We start from the raw sequence: 21,837 nt of genomic DNA, 5'->3' as shown, positions 1-21,837 counted from the left end.
CTTAAACTGTGTTCCGAAGATGAACGGAGGTCTTACGGGCTTAGAACGACATGAGGGTGAGTCATTAATGACATTATTTTCATTTTTGGGTGAACTAACCCTTTAACATTATTTAACGCTTTAACAAACATGAACTAACAATGAGCTATACAGTGCTATGCATAAGTTTAGACACCCATGCTAAAGTTGACTAAAAAGAGGAATAAAAAATCATCCTTTGGAAATTGAACTTAATGCCTTAATTTAAAAAAATAGGAAAAATCCAACCTTTAAGGACACCAATTTTCTTTGTGAATGAATAATGTATCGTAAATAAATAAATTTTCTTCCTTAAAATACAGGGTGCATAAGTTTGGACAACCCTATGTTAAATTTCCATAGAGGCAGGCAGATTTTTATTTTTAAAGGCCAGTTACTTCATGGATCCAGGATACTCTGCATCCTGATAAAGTTCCCTTGGCCTTTGGAATTAAAATAGCCCCACATCATCACATATCCTTCACCATACCTGGAGATTGGCATGGAGTACTTTCCATAAGATCATCTCTCAATGCAAATCAAACCAGCTGTTAGGCTAACTGAAATAAAACCATGCCAATCTCTAGGTATGGTGAAGGATATGTGATGATGTGGGGCTATTTTAATTCCAAAGGCCAAGGGAACTTTATCAGGATGCAGAGTATCCTGGATCCATGAAGTAACTGGCCTTTAAAAATAAAAATCTGCCTGCCTCTATGGGAATTTAACATAGGGTTGTCCAAACTTATGCACCCTGTATTTTAAGGAAGAAAATTTATTTATTTACGATACATTATTCATTCACAAAGAAAATTGGTGTCCTTAAAGGTTGGAGTTTTCCTCATTTTTTAAATTAAGGCATTAAGATAAATTTCCAAAAGATGATTTTTTATTCCTCTTTTTAGTCAACTTTAGCATGGGTGTCTAAACTTATGCATAGCACTGTATCTCCTTACAGCATTATAAACTTTGTTAGCAAAAATGTTCATATTCATTTTAGTTCACAGTGCAATAATTGATGCTAACAGATGCACATTTTGATTAGTAAATGTTGAGATTAACATTAGCTAAAATTAATAAATGCTGTAAGAACTTTTAATTGTTATTTCATGTTAACTAATGTAATTAATGCTACCAAATGAAACTTTATTGTAAAGTGTTACCATTGATTTTATGTTGACTTTAAAAGTGAACACTGTGTTGAGTTTGGTGATTCCAATTCTGCATTCAGCAAGTCTGTTCATAGTTAAGGATGTGGAATCTGTCAGCCATTTCAGTCCCTGTTTAATATCAGTGTGCTCTTATTGATTATGTGACTCCAATTTCTCATATAACTGATGATATCCTCTCTGTTACATTTATAAGCGGTGATTTGAAACAGATGGAGAGGTGCGTACATTTGGCATAAAGTGAAGGCTTAGCTCATAACAGGGTCACGACCTGATCTGACAACGAACAGACACACTTCAGCTCTTTATAAAGAAAGTACAGTATAGGTCTCAATTGACTCCAAAAGCCCATATGGTGAGGTGTGAGGGGAAACGCTCTTTAAAACCATTATTGGCCACAGTTAACTCATTATTCTGGTTTAATGAAGGTCTGTACTATTCAACACCGTCAAACACTCTGGTCGTTCATATAGCAGCCGCTATAATATAAAAAAGACTTAACCATCACTTAGCATCTTAAACTTCACACTTTAAATCCTGCAATGTTTGGAAATGTGTCCAAGGATACAAATAGCACCCTCTGCTTAAAGTATGTCTTAAAGTAAAACTGTGAAGTTGATTTTATATATTATTAGCCTTATTTGTTGCTTAATTGTAAACTGGTTATATAAAGTACAACATTATAGCCAGCAATTACAGAATTAGCTTCATTTGCTTTTGAATATTTATTTTAATTAACCATCACCCTATAGAAGATCCATGAAAATGCAAATGAAAGCTCTTTAATTATCAGCTCTGGATTCCCGTCTCTCCTCTCCAAATGTGTGTATAGCATGACCGGCTGAACCCTAGCAAATAAACTCTGACCCTTTAAGACTTTTTCTTCTGCGTGACAGATTCTGAATGACAGACGACAGCTGTTTAAACAATCAAATGCCTGTGTATCTTTAAAAAAACGGACATGACCACAAACAAAGGTGACATTGGTCGTAACACAACTTTCCATTACTCATAAAGACGCCTCTATTAAAACCTCGCTCTGCAGCCACTGAATTCCTCTCTGCATTATATCCCTATATTGCGGATATATTTAGCTTAAACATGGCAAACCCTAAAATGTGCACTCGTGGTGTATTTTTAATCTTAAACGTATATTTTTTAAAATTATTGGCCTACTTGCAGGTAATAGAATAATAATGACATGTTGACAAAAGCCTTTTAGAAATGGCTTTTACTTTGTAATAATATATATATGACACACATTTCAATGGAAAGGTTTTATTTTTTTATTTTTTTTTACTATAAATGCTTGTTGTACATTCTGCAGACCAACCACATTTCAGAGACAACATAATTAATTATGAAATTACCTATAAAGATAGTCCTAGGTGGGTCAAAAAGGGACTCATAATTCAACTAATTGCATTTTACATGTTCATGTAATTGTACATGCAATTAAATGTCCAAACACATTGCAAATAGTTTGCACTTAAGTATTTCTAGAACTAATATTATTTTCAAATTAAATGCCCCTTTTAAAAGTACGCTAAAGTATACTTATTTTTCACAAGGGAAAAATACCAGACCTTTTTTCTTGTCTAGACAGCCTTTTTCAGTAATTGCTCTTTATTTGTAGCCCAGTATTTTGGTGTTAAAAGTGTCAAGTCGAATATTGTACAACATAACACTCTTAAATACAAGGGAAAATAAACATCAAAGGAGGAACAACAGAAGAAAGACAGGAGAGTGAGGGGTTAAACGCAGGCCGGGGAAACCTGATGCTAATTAAGTCTTTGGAATGCCACATACAGGCTGTGCCGAAACCTAGCAAGCCCCCTAACTAGACAGCATGTTTGGCCATGATTTGCGGATACAGCAGTTTTTGGACATTGTTGGTGTGTGCAGCATATTGGGCATTATAGGCACACTTGGAGCATTTGTGGACATCATATGTGCATATAGGATTACCTGTGCATTATGCATGCAGCAATTTTGGGCCTGCTTGGCACAAAGAGCATATTTTGGCACACATACATTTTTTAAACTCTTCTGGAGGAGAATAACATATAGACTGCCTCAAAACTAAACTGAGCTTAATTCTAAACAGCATTTGTGGCCATCATACACTCCTAATTTGTTAAAAAATGCAGCATGGGATGATGATGCCCAAAACTGCAGCTTACATTGGCCAAGACTTATGTGAATGCACATTTGATGCTCAGAAATATTGCATTTGCACATACAAATGATCAAAACTGTTGTGCATCTGCTTGTGATGGCCAACAATGCATCATGTAACGCAATGCGGCATAACATGATGATTCTTAGAAAACTGCACACATCTGATGCCTACATATAGCATATGATGCCCAAAGAAATGTTGCCTAGATAGGGAGCTCATTGGGTTTTGAGACACAGCCTATAACATTCTCCTTCAGAAGTGTTTAGAGTTGCTCTCACACACACACGCACACACTGCAGCAAAGGAGAGATGCTCACCTCCTGCTGTTTATATTTTAACTGACATTCCAACAGAAGGCAGCTTCAGGTAATATAATTTCACTGTTTAAAGAGTTTATCTGCGGATTTAAACAAAATCAAAACATCTTTATGATTGTTGACGTATAGCCTACTTTCTTTCAGATCAATGAACTCTTTTAAACGCGTTTTCCCGCTTGAGTCGTAACTGTTGTTTTTTTTATTTTAGTAGATAAATGAATTAACAATGTCATCATCCAAAAAGACACTATTGCTGCTGGTTTATGTATTATGTACGTTCCGCTCCGCGCGCTCGGGGGACTCTGGAGACGCCGGACCCTGCTCCGGAGCACACTGTCCGGGAGGCAGATCGCCCAGACCACCGCGACAACACAGTGCGACAACACAGAGCAGATCAATAAATCAACATCATGCTCCATTCCGTTTTTCATCTGAACATCAGGCTACGTCTCTGTCCCAGCGCGGGCGGTCTGGAGACCAGACAAGGGAAACCGTCCAGACGCGCGTCGCTGGAGTGTTTGATCCTGTGTGCGCAGATTGCGTTACGCCTCAAGGACCAGATCATGTGGTGAACGACACCGGGGAATGTAAAGGAATTGAGTGCCGTCTGCCTCTGAGGATACGACAGAAGCCCCGATCGAGACCCTGTGCTGGAGACGGGTGTGTACCCGAGCCCAGCCAACCAACCCTCATCCATGTGGCAGACAGAGCCGCTCAGTTTCTGGGGGAATTTCCGGACATTGGATACCCCGCATCAGAGGTCGGGGCTCCTCTGGGAGTTCAACTCACGTGTGACATCAAACCAGGTGAATTGAAACAGTGGTTCCAGCTGTGCTGCACTTCTTGACTGAAATAGCATAACACTTAACCAAACAGAGTAAGCTTTTGTATTACTATAGTGTATTAAAAAAAGAAATCCAGCTAAAATTATTTTTTGCTATAGGCTACCTCACTAAAAGTATCATGGTAATACAGTATGCTTTGTTGAACATGGCAATATGGTATTATTTTGAAACATGTAAGTCATTTTCATTCATTTTTCCACTAACGAAAAAGTACCACGTTATTTTTTTTTTTGATAGGCTACTGGTAATACCATGGTATTCTTCAGAGTACCTTGGGCTGTGGAAATTGCTTATAGTTAATGAATATGGTAATCAGTAGTACCATGATATAAATCAGGTGCTTGCAACCTTTGTATTCACCTGATTATTTTAGTGGTAACACTTTACAATAAGGTTAATTAGTTAATGAACTAACAATGAGCAATACATTGTTACAGTATTTATTCATCTTTGTTAATGTTAGTTAATAAAAAATACAGCTGTTCATTGTTTGTGCATGCTAGTTCACACTGCAAGTAACTAATTAACTTAACAAATACAACCTTTGATTTTAACAATGTATTAGTAATTTGTTGAAATTAATATTAATAAATGCTGAAGAAGTATTATTCATTCTTAGTTAACTATGTTAACTAATGAACCTTATTGTAAAGTGTTACCATTTTAGTTTTACATATTATATTTAATAAAAAATGTCCATAAATTAATAAATAAAATTAGATATTTTTTCAAATTTAATTTATTTGATAATTACTGTATATCACAATCTTACAAAACTTCTCAAGACATCTGGGATTACCTTAATGAATTCCATATCATATACTGATCCTTGGTACCCCACACTGTTTTTTTCTGGATTATTAGTTGACTCAACTTAACTAAGTCAAGTCATCTTGTTGCTTTGACTGAGTTAATTTGAGTCAACAATAGTGTCAAGTTTATGCATCAATTCGTGTTTTGAAGTGTAATAAACTTGACACTACAAGTTGACTCAAATTAATTCAGTCAAAGCAACAAGATGACTTGACTTAGTTAAGTTGAGTCAACTAATCTTTTTTTACAGTGTATAGACGTAATAAAAATTATGTTGTCTAGTAGTCTAATCCAAACTACACCGAATAAATCTCTTTAATGCTTGTGTGAGACGTTTGAGTACATTTACAGACATCACAGGAATTCGCTCTGTCCTTGAACAATATGAGAGGAATGCTGCAGGTTGGGGAGTGTACACAAACTATCAGGCTCCTTAATACTCATAGTTTGTTTGATTTTCACATCACTACTGGTATTTCCATACATCAATGAATAGGGGGATTTGACAGCTGGCCCAAGAACTATTATTGCAAACACACACATCTGCTTGGCTACACCGAGTGTTGTAGAGCTGCAGAACCGCTGGCAGTCAACTGTCAAGAAATTGCAGACTACTTTGATCCATTTCCATACGATTATAATAGTTCTACCACAGAAATAAAATAGCGCTTGGTTGTAAAATTATGCAATGAAATCGCTTTGATGTTCACATATCAAAAAGCTGTTAACTGATACTAATTTACTAATTACTTGTCTTTCTCAGTTCACACAAAATTGTAATCAAAGCAAGAGCATGTTAAACTGTATGTCTCTAATTACTCCCAAATAATCCTTTTCATATCGAAATATAAGGTAAAACGGACAAGAGTAACTATTAATGGAAATGTACATGTCATTCTTAAAGGTGCCCTTTGCAGGATTTTTAGTTTTAATAGTAAATAGTAAACACCCTCTCCCCAACATGATATCAGGCACGCCGTCCAACCGACGCAAAAGAATACCAGCGGGGAAATGAGTGATGAGCTATTTTGCAAATATTTTTTCAAATATTGTGTTTATTATGCATAAATATAATTTTTGTGTATATTTAGCCATCTTCAGTCTAGCTCGCTAATAAAAAATAAGTATGTGTCATCATAAAAATCAAGCGTAGCGTCCGTTCTTGGCAGGTCACGTTAGTCATGCTCGCATCAGCTGACTCTCAGCCGATCCACGGCTACCTATAGGAATACGACGCCTATAACTGTATACATATATAAGCTCCTTCAGTATTTTCAGCAGATATCGTGTTTCTCAGGAGCTAATTGCCCTCCTCCATCCCCAGCTCCTCCTCTCGCCAGTCAGGATGGCATTCTGATTCCCCTTGAATCAGGATAAACTCTCAAATTATGTTGTACTTTAAAATCTTGAATTAATAATCTGCAATAATTCATGTTGGTTCTGTTCTGTTTACCCTAAGAGGGGTTATTGCTGCTCTCCCTGCTCTTATCCATGCTAGGCTGCATGGATGCGCAGGGAGTTCTCACCCAGAACAGAACCATCCGCCAATCCAAACTGTATGCTATTTATCAATTGTATTCAATGATAGTGGTCCTGACAGAAACATACGTACAATACTTGGTAATCTGTCGAGTTTCAGACAACAGTCAAAAAGGCAATGGCAACATTAGCAAATTGTTTTGTGTCGAGACAGAAGAACTTAGCGAAGCTTCCCGAGTTTCAGACAGACACAATAAAGTCCCGCCCTCAAATGCGTCGCGCATCGTTATTGGCTGGGCCAAAGGTTGCAGCCCAGAAACATCCCGAGCACAGTATTTCTGTAGACACAAACACCGTCACACATTTCTAATGGATCATAATGATTCAGAGGCATTGTTTTTGAGTCTATACTTTTATTTTTATGTTTTTTCCAAAAATCCTGCATAGTGCACCTTTAAAGCTTATCATACACTTTTTGAGTTTACCGCTTAGTCTTGTCTGTTTCTTTCTTTCACAAGGAGAGAATGAGGTCCCTGCCGAGGACGCACTTATCCTACACCTACAGCTGGCAAAGGGACAAGAGAAGCTGGTGGAGGCTTTGAGAGCTCAGCAAGTGGTGATTCGTGATCTGCAGCAGAGGCTGGTGGAACAGCAGGGAGCCCTCCTCTCCCAGCAGCGTGAGATACTCTCCCAGCAGCGCCGCATGTTCGAGCAGATGGATGTGGTGAAGGCTCAGTATGGTCTGCTTTCTGAGACGGTCAAGCAAGTCTTTTTCCAAGGTCTGCAAGGAGAACTGCAAAGCCATTTCGAAAGTCACCTGGCCGATCTTCAGAACCAAGCACGTAGCCACCTGCAAAAGTCCTATGCTGTGCATAAGGTAGATGTGGACGCCAAAGTGATGAATGTAGTTGGGGACGCAGGGCGTCCATTGTTGGGCTGTCAAATTGCTTGTGGACCTGAGGAATACTGTGACTTCCAAAAAGATCCACCGCAGTGTGAAAGGTGCACTATGTGTCCCCCTGGATTCTTCCTGGTGTCACAGTGCTCGCCCACTGCTGATAGGATGTGCCAGGTGACACTGTGGCAGAAATTGCATTATGCATGCAATACATAAGATTTCAGTAAAGAGCAAGCAAAGGTGTATGTGTTAATCTTTAACATGTCTTTGAGTGACAAATATCTATCAACAGGACAGAGATGAATGCCTTGAATTACCAAGCTTGTGTGGGGAGCGAGTAAAATGTCTTAATACCCCAGGTAAGCAAAATAAAGACATGATGCAATTCCAATGTCTGCCTTCAAATGGTCTCTTCCTGGGATTCACCAAGCTTATTTTTTGTTTTGTTCATCAGGAGGGTTCCGTTGTCTTGGTGTCTCTGAAAGGGAGATTTCCGCAGGGCTGTGCGGTAATGAGTACTTCTACAATCAGGAACTTCAGGAGTGCCAGGCTTGTTCAGACTGTGATGGTGAGCCTGTTGGCATTCCCTGCACTTCCACCAGTGATGCCGTATGTGGAGCTGTGTCTGAGAACATGCTCTCACAGTCTTGGGCTGCTTCGATTGCCATACCACCAACAAAATCGAAGAGTACTTCCATCTATCCAGGGCTACAGCTTAATATTCGTGGCAAAGAGGGAAACAACCTATTGACCAACCATGATGATTACCTCAGTCTCCAACAACATGGGCTGGTCTGGATAGACCACAACTTTGCACTAAAGCACAGTTGCAGGAACTTTCTCCAGGTCGGGATACGGATAAACGGCAGTGAAGAGGAGGGTCCAGACCTTAGCGGGGTTCGAATTGAGCAACCAGAGAGAAAGTTCTTCCAGGGTGTGACTGTAAGTGCAGCAGTTGAAGTGGAACCCAGTCATATACTGACACTCGTGCTGAAGAGTCCCAACCAATACTGCAACCAGAGTAAAGATATTCAAGTCTATGAGCTTGGAGGGGCTTCGTTCAGCTTGCTGTGGCTATCCCATGACACCGGTGCCGTGGCCATGACTGCTCAGATGTCAACAGCCGTCCACTACCAGAGTAACCATCGCCCAACCTTCCGTATAGCCGCTGTTTCTGATCCCTACATAGTGGCACTGACCCATGACAGCCGTGGGGTGCGTTTCATGGAGAGTGGCGTGGTGAAGTTTGTGCTCCAGCAGGCCATCTATTCAATGGGCCATGCTTGTGTTCGAGAAGGTTTCTCACTGATTGCCTACGTCAACCGAAATGGCACTAACCAGGAGGTGCTACGCTCCTTTAAGTCTGGTGTTAACTACAGGGACACTTCCATCACCCTTTCCGGAGCCACAAGGGTAGACAGAGAAGACTGGCTTAATTTTGAGATTGTTGCCCCAGCTCAGTGCAATGTCCGCTACTTTGGCGATAGTTCTGGGATTAGTATGCTAAGCTTGATCTGGATCCCCACCACTGTCTCCTCTACATTCACAGCCACTGTCTCAAGAACAGGTCTTCCCTCTGGGGCAGTACGAAATAAACCCCTGCTTTTCAGGCAGATGAGCCAGAATACAGACCAAATGCGGCTAGCTGGTTCAGGTGAGGCACATGCCCAGAGGAACTTTGTGTTTTCTGAGGCCGGGACGGTCAGTGTGGCCCTCAACCTAAAGCTGATCCACTCCTGCAATGTAGTGAAGCTGACCCTTTACCGGCAAGGTAAGGATGAAGGTCAGGCCAAGTCCTTGGCCCAGCAGGTGGGTGGACATATGCCTGAAGGTAGTGAGTGGGCCAGCGTGGGGCTGAGAACTTCATTCGATGTGAAGAATGGTACTGCCATCTATGTTTCTTTGGACTGCGTTCGTGGGCGAATCAACCAGATCACCCATGAGGGAGGCACCAACATCTCCATTCTTTGGTTGGCATCATGATCCCAAATATTCAGATCAATGGGTTTGAATTGCAATTGCAATGCAATTGATTTTTTTTTTTTAATGGTGCTTTCATAAGGTGCAGTCACACAAAGTAGAAACAATACAGATTGACTTTGGTTCATTTTTAATAGCTGAAATGCACAGGTGCTAATAATACTCCTCTGGTATTCAGATTATATGTTTATTGGAATTATGTGAGGTGGAATGTACAGTTCAGTTACAGAAATAGAAATAGAAATATGAACATGTTTCTTTCTTTTCTTGGCTGGAAGCAGTGACCAATTTTTCACAAGAGAGTTAATGCTTTTCACATCTGTTTGATTTGGAATCGATTTAAAGTTCGCAAACAGTATTTACATGTGTTTGTAACAGAGTGTGTTTGTTAAAAAGTAAGTAAGAATGTGTTTTTTATGAGTATTTGGGAGATGATGTGATGATTTTACTGCACTTATTCGTAGTGCAGAATGTTGTACAGTGCACACTTTTGTGATTTTCTTTTTAAACCGATTGGGATTTAAATAATATAGCTTAATCTATATGAAAGATATAGATGCATTATTGACTTATTTTTTGTTTTAATATTTTATAATAAGAACGAAATCCTTTTGCATCTTTCAGATCATGAATATTTATATATTTAGTACTATGAATGAATACTGCTGACCATAATGTCCTCTCATTGTAATTTATATATATGAAAAAATACAAAACAGACACAAATTTGTCCTTAGTTACAGTCGAGCGTTATAAACTGTAAGTGGCATATGTCTTCTATTATTCAAATATTGTTGCCATATGATGCCTTGCATACCATGTTTAATTGCTTCTGTATGTGCTCAAACTACAGATCACAAACAGTGAAGTGAACAAACATTTGGCAACATTAATGCCATGTCTGCTTTGGACTAGTGCATTTTGACGCAACGACTGGGAATGAATTTACTATAGACATGATGTAGTGTAATCTTTGATAAAACAAAATTAAAGTCATAACAATTTTGCCAAAGAACAATATTCTTTTTATTGTTTTATTTAAATAGCTTTTTGGTGATGTCAGAATTTCTAAATTACTACCTATGGACTGAAATCTGTAATAATATACTTCCGAGAACATGAACTAGAACATGTTCTAGAAAAATCTAAAACATGTCACATGTGGTTGTTATTGATCTTGTATTAGTATACTGGTTGCTTCATAAATGCAAATTATATATATATATATATATATTTACCCGTTTTTGCTAACCCATATGTTCAGGATCAAGGTTTCCACCCATAGTTGATGCCAGATGGGTACCAGACAACCTTCTATTGGGCACAGCGTCAACTTAAAGAGGGCAGCAGTTTGATGAAACCTCAGATAGTGCCTGAGATATATTTGCATTACACTTCATGCAAAAGTTTTTCAGGAACTTGATAATGAAAACAACTGAATGTCTGCCGAAACATGACTAATAGTGCTTAAATTAGCAAAAAACTGATTGTGAGAAACAATAGAATGGGAATGGAAAGCAGGTGTGTATGCGCTGAACCAGATGTTTCTGGTGTCACTGCATACAAGAAAATATCCATATAAATGCTAGAGAGAGATGTATGAAAAGTAAAAATTCAACTAGTAGTGTACTGTACCTCACATCTGAAAGTTCCAGATGTTTGGAAAGTGATTTTTTGCTGGTTAATTTCGATGTGGTCTTTTTGGTTTTTACACTGTGGAGGAAGTTGTACAGCTCTTTTACAGATTTTTTTACAAATATGTTTACACATTTCTTGCTGAGTCCTCAAAAATACAGGACTTTATATACCCCTTGTCAAAATGTTATGTGTTAAAACCGCTCTATATATAATTTGAGATATTTTTTCAAATGTGCATACGTGTGATTCAGATACAAACATATGCACAAACAAATTAACATACGAACAAAAAACAAACATACACACATACAGCTCTATTCCAGATTTGAAATCTATTTCTGCATTATAGGCCATTTTTAGCCTATGGATTGGCCGAAATAATTTATACATGTAGAACCAAAGTATGCATACTAAATAACTGAACTTTAATGCTGTGTAATTAATAAAACAGGGTTTTATTAGTATCATTGCTGATTAGATTTCCAAATACCTGCAGTACTCGACTCTGCCACAAGGAAAATAGCATACGCCTGCTTAGAACCTGACTAGCTAATCACTTTTCCACAAAAATACCTTTTTTTTTTTTTTATATGAACATTGTCATAGATTTAAGCGTATGCACACTATAACATCAAATATGTGCGTACACACGTTTTATGAATGATGCCCCAGGTTTCATGCTTTATAAGCTGTGGATTGAGAACATCATTATTTTGAGATTTCTTTGTCAATATACTCAACCGTTCACATAAAGCAGAACAAACAAAAACTTCTAGAATCTAGAAGATCTGCAAAAAAACAAATAGGAAAGGACAATGAAAACCCAAATACAAACACAACCTCAAAAACTAATTACATGCACTCAAATAAACCTGCTCTGTCAATGCTTAAGATGTAAGTTTACATTCTGGTCAGAAATTAGTTTACTGCTATCTCTCACACACCTCCTTATTTTTATGGCCATCTTCATCCTCTCACACTTTCTCTCCTCCATCTCATCTCTGTTTGCTCATTAGGCTGTTTACTGAGGCATGTTAATGAAGGCCAGCAGGTCACCACGCACAAACAGAGAGAAATTCACAGTCTGCAGCTCGTGAAAGCCTTTTCAGTCTCACCAACCACAAAGACCTTCCTCCCACTCAGCAACATTTTCCAATGAACTCATAAAGTTCATATGATAATATTCAACGCATTCTCATCCTAGGGCGTCTGCGTCTCATATTGACGCTAAAGGGTGCCATGTGCGTTGGATGTAGACGATATGTCAAAAGCGTCAGTATATGACGCCATGGGATGAGATCGATGGAACCCATTTCACACTGTTTGGATTTTTGTTAGAACACTGACAAACATGTATCCTATTATTTAAATCTAGATATAATAAGTGAGTTAACATGTAACTATTGTTTTGCCACTGACCATGACTCTATATTTTTAAGACATCACCATTACTATTACTCAATACACAAGGTTAATGATTTCAACAAACTTCTTGGCTGTAACCATAAGCATTAAACTTACCACCATTTGTGCTAAGGACATGAATGGTACATAAAATCACTTGGCTTGTTGAAGACAAGTGTAGTATGACTGCATCTGAAATACCTGTGTAATCACTCATTGGTGGAACGCCATCCTGTGATAGTGACGGCGTACCGCGGAAGCTATAAAGGTTACCCGGACGGCTCTACACATGAACTCAATCATTGACAAACATTGTTTGTACACAAAGTTTGCTAAAAATAAAGGTTTTGTACGACTCACTTTTTCAGTTAGTGTTTCCGGTGGCTGGAATTTTGTCAGTCAAAAGTAGTCGATCACCGAATGCAACGTAACATGAGGAGAGTAAAGGTGGAAAGCTCCTAAAGCTTGTTTCCATATAAATTGCCATGAGCTAAGTGTCTAACGGACGGAAACACAGTGAGTTGTTCAAAATCTTTCTTTTTAGTAAACTCTGTGTACACAAACAATGTTCTCAATGCTCGACTTCATGTGTAGAGCCCCTGGTCATACTTCAAGTTTCATGTTGTGTCGAGCCTCCTTAGTGTTTTCAAAATAGCGTTTAAAATTGTTGATGCTCTCATTGTAGTGCCCCTAGCACTCCCATTCAAAAGGCATTTTGACCGAAAACGAAAATACGGTCAAACTTAAAAGTGGAGTTTCCATTATAATTATGCTTTTACATGATTGTTTGGCTCGGGTAGATTAACAAAAAGAGCCTAGGTTAAATTTTGGTGAGAGTAATCCTTTAAGGGGGGTGACACACGTGATCTGTGTGTGGTCTGCTAGTCTCGAGAGACTGGTTCTCTTATCAGCATGGAAACTTCTGCCAAATGTGTCTCAGTGGGTCCTGCAGACTGCAGAGAGAGGCTACAGAATTCAATTTTAGTCTCCAGTTCTCGTTCTCCTGTATTCAACGGGGTCCTTCCCACAGTGGTAGGCCCTGAGCAGGCTCTGGTAATGGAACAAGGAGTAGTAACTCTCTTGGGAAGTAGGCTATAGAACAGGTTCCTCTACCCGAGTGAGAATCCAATTCTACAGCCGGTTATTCGTCGCTCTGAAGAAGGATGGGGGTTGCGTCCGATCTTAGATATGCAAATTAAATTAAAACATTTAAGTTAAAAATGCTAACGTTGAAACAAATCATGACTCAAATCATATCCGAAGACTGTTTTTTTTAATTATAGATCTCTAGGACCCATACTTCCATTTATCCATCCTTCCACAACACAGGAAGTCCCTAAGGTTTGCTTTCGGTGGTGGAGCTTACCAATATCAGGTCTGCGGTCGTGCCCACTTTACAAACCCTGAGAGCAGCTTACATCCCTGGGCACCTAAACCAGGGAGCAGACACCCTGTCGAGGCAGGGGCTGAGGCCGGGGAATGTGGGCTCCACACCGAGGTGGTGGAGAATATATATGGAGTTTGGCCAGGCAGAAGTGGACGTATTTACGTCTCAGTAAACACGCTGGCCGCTCTGGTTCTCCCTCACACATCCAGGTCCGCTGGGAATGGATGCCATGGTGCAGACGTGGCCCAGGCTTTTCCCCCGAACGATCTGCTCCCGGGAGTTCTAGAGTGTGGTTCTCAGATCAGTTTCTCCTCGATGGCTCTCTATGGGAGATTCCCATCAGGAGGGACCTTCTGTCCCAGACAAAAACCCTCGCCCATGTGGGTTTGGCCCCTGAAGGTGTCCAACTCATGAACTCTGGTCTCTCAACCGAGGTTGTTGAGACCATCCAAACTCTAGAGCTTCCTCCACAAGGCAACTATATGCCTATAAACTATGCTATAAGTGGAAAGTCTTTACTTCATGATGCGGGAATTGCCAGCTGAACCCAGCTATTTGACTGGTAGGTCGGTACTGGAGTTCCTTCAGGATCGCTTTTCTGCTGGGCCATCCCCCTCCACACTAAGGTTTCCATGGTGGCCATAGCTATTTACTATGCACCTGGGGCAATGGATATCTAAGGAGACACCCTCTGGTATCCTGTTTCCTCTGTGGGGCGGAGGTTAAGACCTGCAATACATGCAGGAGTTCTTGGGCTTTCTTGCTCAGTAGTCTTGCAGGCTTTTTATCCTCCTCCATTCGTGTAGCCGGACCAAGGGGAGTTCAAGGGTCTCAGGTGCTTATGTCCTAAGCTTTGTTCGACATGATTCACACAAGGACAGGCACTTCTCAATATAGTGTAGTGGGTATTATCATTCCCATAGCGCCGCTACTTCAGACGCAGCACGAGTTGCCTCGAAAGGGAACATCTCAGGTTACGACTGTAACTATTGTTCCCTGAGAAGGGAACGTGATAATTCCTGCATGCCTGTGAGCAACTTCAGCCAATCAGAAGCTGACTTTGGTTGGTCCGGGTATCCTTTATAGCACCAATGAACGATTACACAGGTTCTTCAAATCTACAGAACAGATTATCATAGAGACTTGGAGGTGGGGTCTTTTGACTTGGACCAGTAAGAATAGCGACACAAATGTAAACGTAAATGTAGAATGTAAACACAAATAGCGACTATTCAGGTCCCACCTTACAGCCACCACCAAAAAAACACTCAGAACATCTTACCAACCGAATAGTAATGCCTTATATGTTTTTGGTGAGTTTGCAACTGCAGACACAGCTCAGATTTTCTTTACAAAGTGTAAACCTAGTTTTTAATACAAAACTATTCTGGTCACAGTAACTGAATTGATTGATTTGCTTTAGTTATAGCTGAGAAGGAGCCAAGAATATAAAACAACAAAATCGAGTGAAAAAAAGCAATGTATTAGCATTGTTCCAAAACATGTCAGGAAGAACGCTCTTGCCCTGTAACAATAGGCAGCTCAGGCTCTGACAAGATGCAAGATGTATGGTGTAGTTTTAAAGAGCTGAGATCAAAGCCGTTCCCCTGTGAGCACTGAGGTTAATTGCCTTCAGCAGCAGGAACTGAGAGATTAAGTGTGTGTAAACAGCTGTAAACAAATTACCTTCAATATACAGTCACAAGCTGGCTACTCTGAGCACAGTATAAAGTGTGGTGTTAGCATATAGCTTATGTATAATCACAATATAATCACAAACTTTAAAGTAGGTTTCAAAGTGCAAGTGCTGTGTCCAAAAGAACCCATTCTCAAGCTTCTCGCTTTAGCAAACACCACTTTGGTTTTGTAGATTCTGTGGCATTATATCATATATGCACTTTATATCACAGGAAGATTTTTCTAATGTTCAAAATCAATACACAAAGAGTGAAGTAAATACTTTGTGGTGGTAGAACAGGCTTTGAGGTCATACTTTTTGTCCTTTATGAACACTGAATACTATGGAAGCTTGTTTCCGATTGTGAAACAATTCCGACTTTTTTTTCTCAGAATTGCGAGAAATAAAGTCTGAATTGCAAGTTATAAAGTCTGAACTGTGAGATACAAACTCATAATAGACCTGAATCAGGGTAGCACCATATTTACATTAGGGAAGTTCAGGACTGAAAATGAGGCTGTGATAGAATGGATTATACTGTTGTTTAAAGACATACATTGACAAAAAGAAAATAAATTCATCACACAAAACTCCATAAAACAGTTGTAAAAATTATGTTATTTAGGACCTTAATATAGCGCTTGCTATGGTAAGGACTGTAAGTCTATTCCTCACCCTCGTTTTCAGTGAGAAATAAATGCGCAATTGCGAGAAAACAGTCTGAATTTGCAAGTTTATATCTGGCAATTTGGACTTGAAATTGTGAGTTTATATCTTACAATTGCATGAAATTAAGACATAAACTCACAATTCTGAATTTTCTTCTCATAATTGTGAGTTAATATCAAGCAATTCTGACTTTATTCTGACTCACAAATCTTTTTTATACGAACTCACAATAGCGAGTTATAAAGTCACAATTGTGAGATATAAACTTGCAAATGTGAAAAAAAAAAACGTTTTTATTTTTTATTATTTTTTATACAAGCTTCCATAGTTTCAGTGATTATTCTGAAATCTGACCTCTTGAACACACGGCCAGAGTTTTCCTGCATGTCTGGAGATGCCTCAGTCCAGGGGTGACACCACATCAGATAAACTGCTGCCATGCAGCGAGCCGAGGGCTGAATCTTCTCCTGTGAAGAACCTGCACATCACATCTGGTTTGGATTAACTGCCCCGTACGGCAATACTAGCAAAAAGCAACATATGACAGTACTGCCTAAAAACAGCCCATTAAAGGTCTAGGGCCTCATTTTTAAAAACGTGTGTATGCACAGATTTGAACTTAGAGTGTGTACAGTATGCTAAAATCTACGCCAACGTACAAATTTCTAAAAATGGTCTTTGACGTGGAAAAGGGCTTAGTGCGACGTCAGGGTCTAAGCAGATGTACGCACTTTTTCTTGTGGCAGAGAGTCGCAGTACCGCAGGTATTTGGAAATCTAAGCGATTCTTGCCGCTTGCAGTTCTCAAGTAAGGGGCCGTTTACACAACACCGGTTTCAACTAAAAACACAAAACTGTTTATGCGTTTTGGCCGTTCATTTACACGACAACGCCGTTTTGGGGGCCTGAAAACTTTTGAAAACAATAGCATTACCTTCTCTGAGTAAACTACTAAACCACGAATTTGCGAAAATGGTGACGTCATGTGGATGTGTATTACATGTTCATGACACCGCCAACTATTGGCCTAACAGCAGAATAAAACGTTTTTAGTCATTTTCACAGATACATTTTTTATTCAAACGATAATTTTGACAACATTGTCATCTGTACATGAAAAAAGCTAAGGAAAAATATAGTTTTTAGTGCATCGTTGTCGTGTAAACGTACCGTAAGTATTTGGACGACTGTTGCTCTTTTATATGTTATTGACATTAATTAGTTTATTTAAATTAGACATTAATTTACAAGGCAAAAATCTGAAACCATTCAGCTGTGCTTATTTTTAGTGCTTATGTTTGAGAAATGTAGGACGGTTTCTACGGTTTCTAAATATTTACAAATGAGGTCCCTTCATTTTATCCCGTTTTTGATCTTAATTTTAATAAATAGATTTTCAAAATGAAACTCTTTATGCCATCAGGGTGTGGGTGCTGGAAGCTTGCTTCCGCAACAGAATAAAACATTTTAAAAGACAATTCTGACTTTTTTTTTCTCGCAATTGCTAGGCTAGTTTATATCTCGCAATTCTGACATCTTTTCTCAGAATTGTGAGAAATAAACTTGCAATTGTGACTTTATATCACGCAATTCTGAGATAAAAAGTCAGAATTGCGAGATGTACATGTAAACTTGCAATTGTGCGGAAAAAAAATCCGAATTGTGAGATAAAAAGTCGCAGTTACCTTTTTTATTTTTTATTCTGTGGTGGAAACAAGCTTCCTTAGGGTGCTGTTTGTTATTTTATTCTCAGGAAATCTTTTACATCTGTTTTCTTGTTATACGTTATTATTGTGTAAAAATAAAAAGATAGCCTACTCGAGGCACCATTTGTGGCTCCTCACATCGTCACACTGGCACCATTTAAAAAAGGACTTGAGGATCGAGGTGGAATCCATAAGTTGCCATAAGAACTCTAAAGATCAGAACTCTAGGATCTGCAAATGTATTAAAATGTATAACTTGAGATTGAAATGTACTGAACAAACTTTCAGAACACAGGACATGCCGTTAAACATTCTGCATACATCAGAGGCCATTACAAGCAGGAAGTAAACTGTTGATTTAAAGTTTTAGGACTTAAATCAGGGCTCACAAAGTAAATGTGTGAGACTATAAAGCAAACACTGCATGGTAATGGTTTCTGATCACATCACGCACATACTGTAGCTGATGCATTTTATCTGCAGTGACAAGAAACAGGGCTGAACAGATAACAGCGGAACTGATGGTTTTCTATGTATAGCTGCCTGAGACAGATTGCATGACTATAAAGGGAACACATTTGCCTTGGTACGCATCAAAGAAAGCAACTTAAAAATGAGGAAAGCTGAGAATACTGGACGTCTTGTGAATGTAAACACTGCGACTGTCTGTCAAGAACAATTTGGAACAAGAAAAAGAACAAAGGGCAGCTTGGGAAATTAATTTCATGTATGCAGAGCGAAGGAAAACAAGCTGCAATGTTCTGCTTTTTCATCACTGAAAAGTGACAAACTCAAAGTGTGTTTTTACTGACAACTGTGCAAATCCAGCTTAGATCTGTGAGCTGCCAAACCTCAGTAAAGCTGAGTCTGTTGATGCACTTCTGTTTGTAATCAGTGTCATGAGTGTCTCAGATGGAGGGTTTGGTATGAGGCATTTGTAAATAGCACAAGTGCTTCTCTTCTTTCATGTTTGCATATTATTGCATATGTTTGGACATTTGTTCAATATCACTTGAGTTATGGTTTCAATATATGTGAAACTCATCAGAACTGAATGAAAAATTTCACATGAAATGTTATAATGAAATTTAAGTTGTATTTTTTACAAACTTTTTTACAAAAAATAAAAAGTATTTATTTAAGTTAACTTATTTTTCTGGAGTTCACAGCTGGGTACTGCAGCACACACAATTGCGGATGAGATATTTACTTTCAACAGCTATAAGATAAATATGTTATTTAAGCTTATTCAAGATTAGGCTATTTTCATTTTAATAAAGCAATTCGTCTAAACACTTATGATATTTAGATAAGGAAATTAATTAGTGGCCACTACAAAGAGAATATGCTGTTTAAATTGATACTAAGATTAAGGGTGAGGGAACTGTTTTTTTTGGGTTTTTTTTGTCCTCTATCTCTGGTTTAGTTTGGACTTCCGGAGAAGACAGTGATACGTATTTCACTTGATTGGGATTCGAGTTCAGGATGTCAACATTCAAAATATTACTAACTAAATGTTACTATATTACAAAACGTTACTACTAATGAGTATTACTAGCACAAAAATAAGAGTCAATTGCTATTATTATTATTTTTCACCAGTGATATGCTCTTTAAAAATGAAAAAGCGCATGTTGAGTTCACAGTGGCACTAGTAAGGTCACAGTGCCCCCTGTAGGTTGCCATCAGTCAGTTATTCAACTCTCAAAACAATTGGTTATTCCTGTCACATCCTCTGGGAGCCCTACTACATCACAACACGTCTTACACACCCTGATGAGATGAGATGTGAAATTACATCCCCAATGACTCGAATAATCATGGCAATCTCTTTCCAGTTTATTAATAATCTACCACTACAAGTCATTATCAGTCACAACAGAATTATGTAGGATACAGAGGGATAGACAGACAGATAGATAGATAGATAGATAGATAGATAGATAGATAGATAGATAGATAGATAGATAGATAGATAGATAGATAGATAGATAGATAGATAGATAAATCATGATGGTAAAACACCAGCTCTCCTTATGCTGCTGTATTTACTGAAGAACCTCTTCAGATGCCACTTCACTTTATATGGCTTTATGTAACTTTTTGAGATAAATTTAGCAGCATGTTCACACTTGACAGTGCTTTATGACTTTTAGTTGGATCTACTGTATAAAGAATACACAGAAAAGTAATGGACTTTAATAGATTTTAAATGTACTAAATTGCAACTTCATCCTTACAAATGAGTAAATGTGAAAAGTTTAAATTGGAATTACATGGAAAAATATACTTTAGTTTACTATAACTGTAAGTGCATTCTGCAGTATTAACCACATTTAATAATATAATTATGAAATATACTTCCTATGAGTCCTATGGGTCAAAAAGCACTCTAAATTTCAGCTAATTTCATTTAATTTTAAAACCAAAACCATTTTAATGTATAATGGATTTTCATATAGCATTGTGACCGAAAATATTGAGTTTGCACTTTATATATTTTTTAAAATATTATTCTGAATTAAGTACTCTTTAAAAAATTACGTTTGCTGTACATCTTTTTCACAAGGGTAGGTGGATGCTATTTTGTTGCTAGGGTGTTCTGAAAGGTTGCGAGGGCATTGCTAGATGGTTTCTAAGGCCCTTTTTACACCTGGTGTTTAAATCCGTCTCTTTTGTCCACTTCTGTCCTGCATTTATTTGAGGGGAGGGTCTATGGGTAGGTAAATGTATGGCCTTTCAGATCTTTAAATCTAATGGACAAAATAAGCTTGTGCAATTTACATATGAACGCGACTGGAGACGATGGAAAAAAATACAGAGAGCATCAGCTTTAGACCAGCCGAACGCTGAGTGTGTGTCAGAAATCAGGAATGGTGAGAGAACATTGTGCTTGGTATGTTTTTCGTCTTCAAACCAAACGTGGGTCTACAGAAGACAAAGTTTAAATCCTGTCTGGCTAGTGCGCTTCCCATAATGTTTATCCGTTAAATCAGTAGGCGGTCTTTTGTGGCTGTTCGAACGCATTAGACCACATGAGTGTTTACACTACGAAAGCAGTGCTTTTTTTGACTACCTCTAGAAGTGGTTGAAAGTGGACAAGCTCAAAACGTTTTAGACCTTGTTTACCCCTGTATTTAGAGTCGTCCACTTGTGATCCGAGCGACTGAAACGCATCTTAATACCAGCCGTAAACAGGGCCTGGGGTATTCTGGGAGGATGCTAGTCAGAAGAGCCCACTGTCTTTCAAACAGTCAAGAGATGAGGTTTAATAAAAATCCAGACAGACTTGTTTGGCAGTAACATTTATTGGTGTTTCCCATGAAAGTAAAACACATTTCAAGAGGGTCTGTTATCTGCCTCTCTCTATATAATTTCAACACTAGTTTATAACTTTCATCTGAACGTCAGTTCCTCAGATAATCACTTTTCTTTCAAGCAATGTTGGGTGAGAAAGAAAAAGAATGATTTCACCCAGTCGCATGGATGACCCTGAACCTGTTTGGTCAGGTTCGTGACAACACATGCGTTCCTCATATGACAAACCGATGGACATGATGGGTAGCCGTGAAACAGCAGGAAAACACTGCTTTTAAAGGTCTGAGAGCTGCTACGGGGCAAAGCAAGAGAGAAAGACACACAGGAAGAAGAGAGA

At 38.6% G+C, this 21,837-nt stretch overlaps 1 protein-coding gene across 3 annotated transcripts; it reads left to right on the top strand.

Moving 5' to 3' along the window:
- The first annotated feature begins 3,639 nt into the window (after positions 1-3,639).
- Positions 3,640-10,710, top strand: nell3 (NELL (neural EGFL like) family member 3). 3 transcript variants are annotated; one of them, XM_079601468.1, is made up of 5 exons: positions 3,640-3,735; positions 3,895-4,492; positions 7,342-7,700; positions 8,014-8,080; positions 8,176-10,704. In XM_079601468.1, exons 2-5 carry the CDS (start codon positions 3,913-3,915, stop codon positions 9,702-9,704), a joined length of 2,535 nt encoding a protein of 844 aa, XP_079457594.1. In that variant the 5' UTR covers positions 3,640-3,735; positions 3,895-3,912; the 3' UTR covers positions 9,705-10,704. The 3 variants fall into 3 exon arrangements, with proteins under 3 accessions (XP_079457594.1, XP_079457592.1, XP_079457593.1); XM_079601466.1 differs by having other exon boundaries at positions 3,657-3,735; positions 3,898-4,492; positions 7,342-7,895; positions 8,176-10,710; XM_079601467.1 differs by having other exon boundaries at positions 3,663-3,735; positions 7,342-7,895; positions 8,176-10,710.
- Positions 10,711-21,837: the final 11,127 nt, after the last annotated feature.

Source organism: Phoxinus phoxinus, assembly GCF_949152265.1.
Source record: "Phoxinus phoxinus genome assembly, chromosome: 24".
NCBI lineage: Eukaryota > Metazoa > Chordata > Actinopteri > Cypriniformes > Leuciscidae > Phoxinus > Phoxinus phoxinus.
This window is presented reverse-complemented; position numbering and strand designations above follow the sequence as displayed.

What these genes read in the sequence shown, in the direction of transcription:
- nell3 (XM_079601466.1), top strand. Translation starts at nt 3,913, where the DNA reads ATGTCATCATCCAAAAAGACACTATTGCTGCTGGTTTATGTATTATGT. An exon ending in CTGCTGATAGGATGTGCCAG is followed by an intron (nt 7,896 to 8,013) that starts GTGACACTGTGG and finishes ATCTATCAACAG; the next exon opens with GACAGAGATGAATGCCTTGA. An exon ending in AAAATGTCTTAATACCCCAG is followed by an intron (nt 8,081 to 8,175) that starts GTAAGCAAAATA and finishes TTTGTTCATCAG; the next exon opens with GAGGGTTCCGTTGTCTTGGT.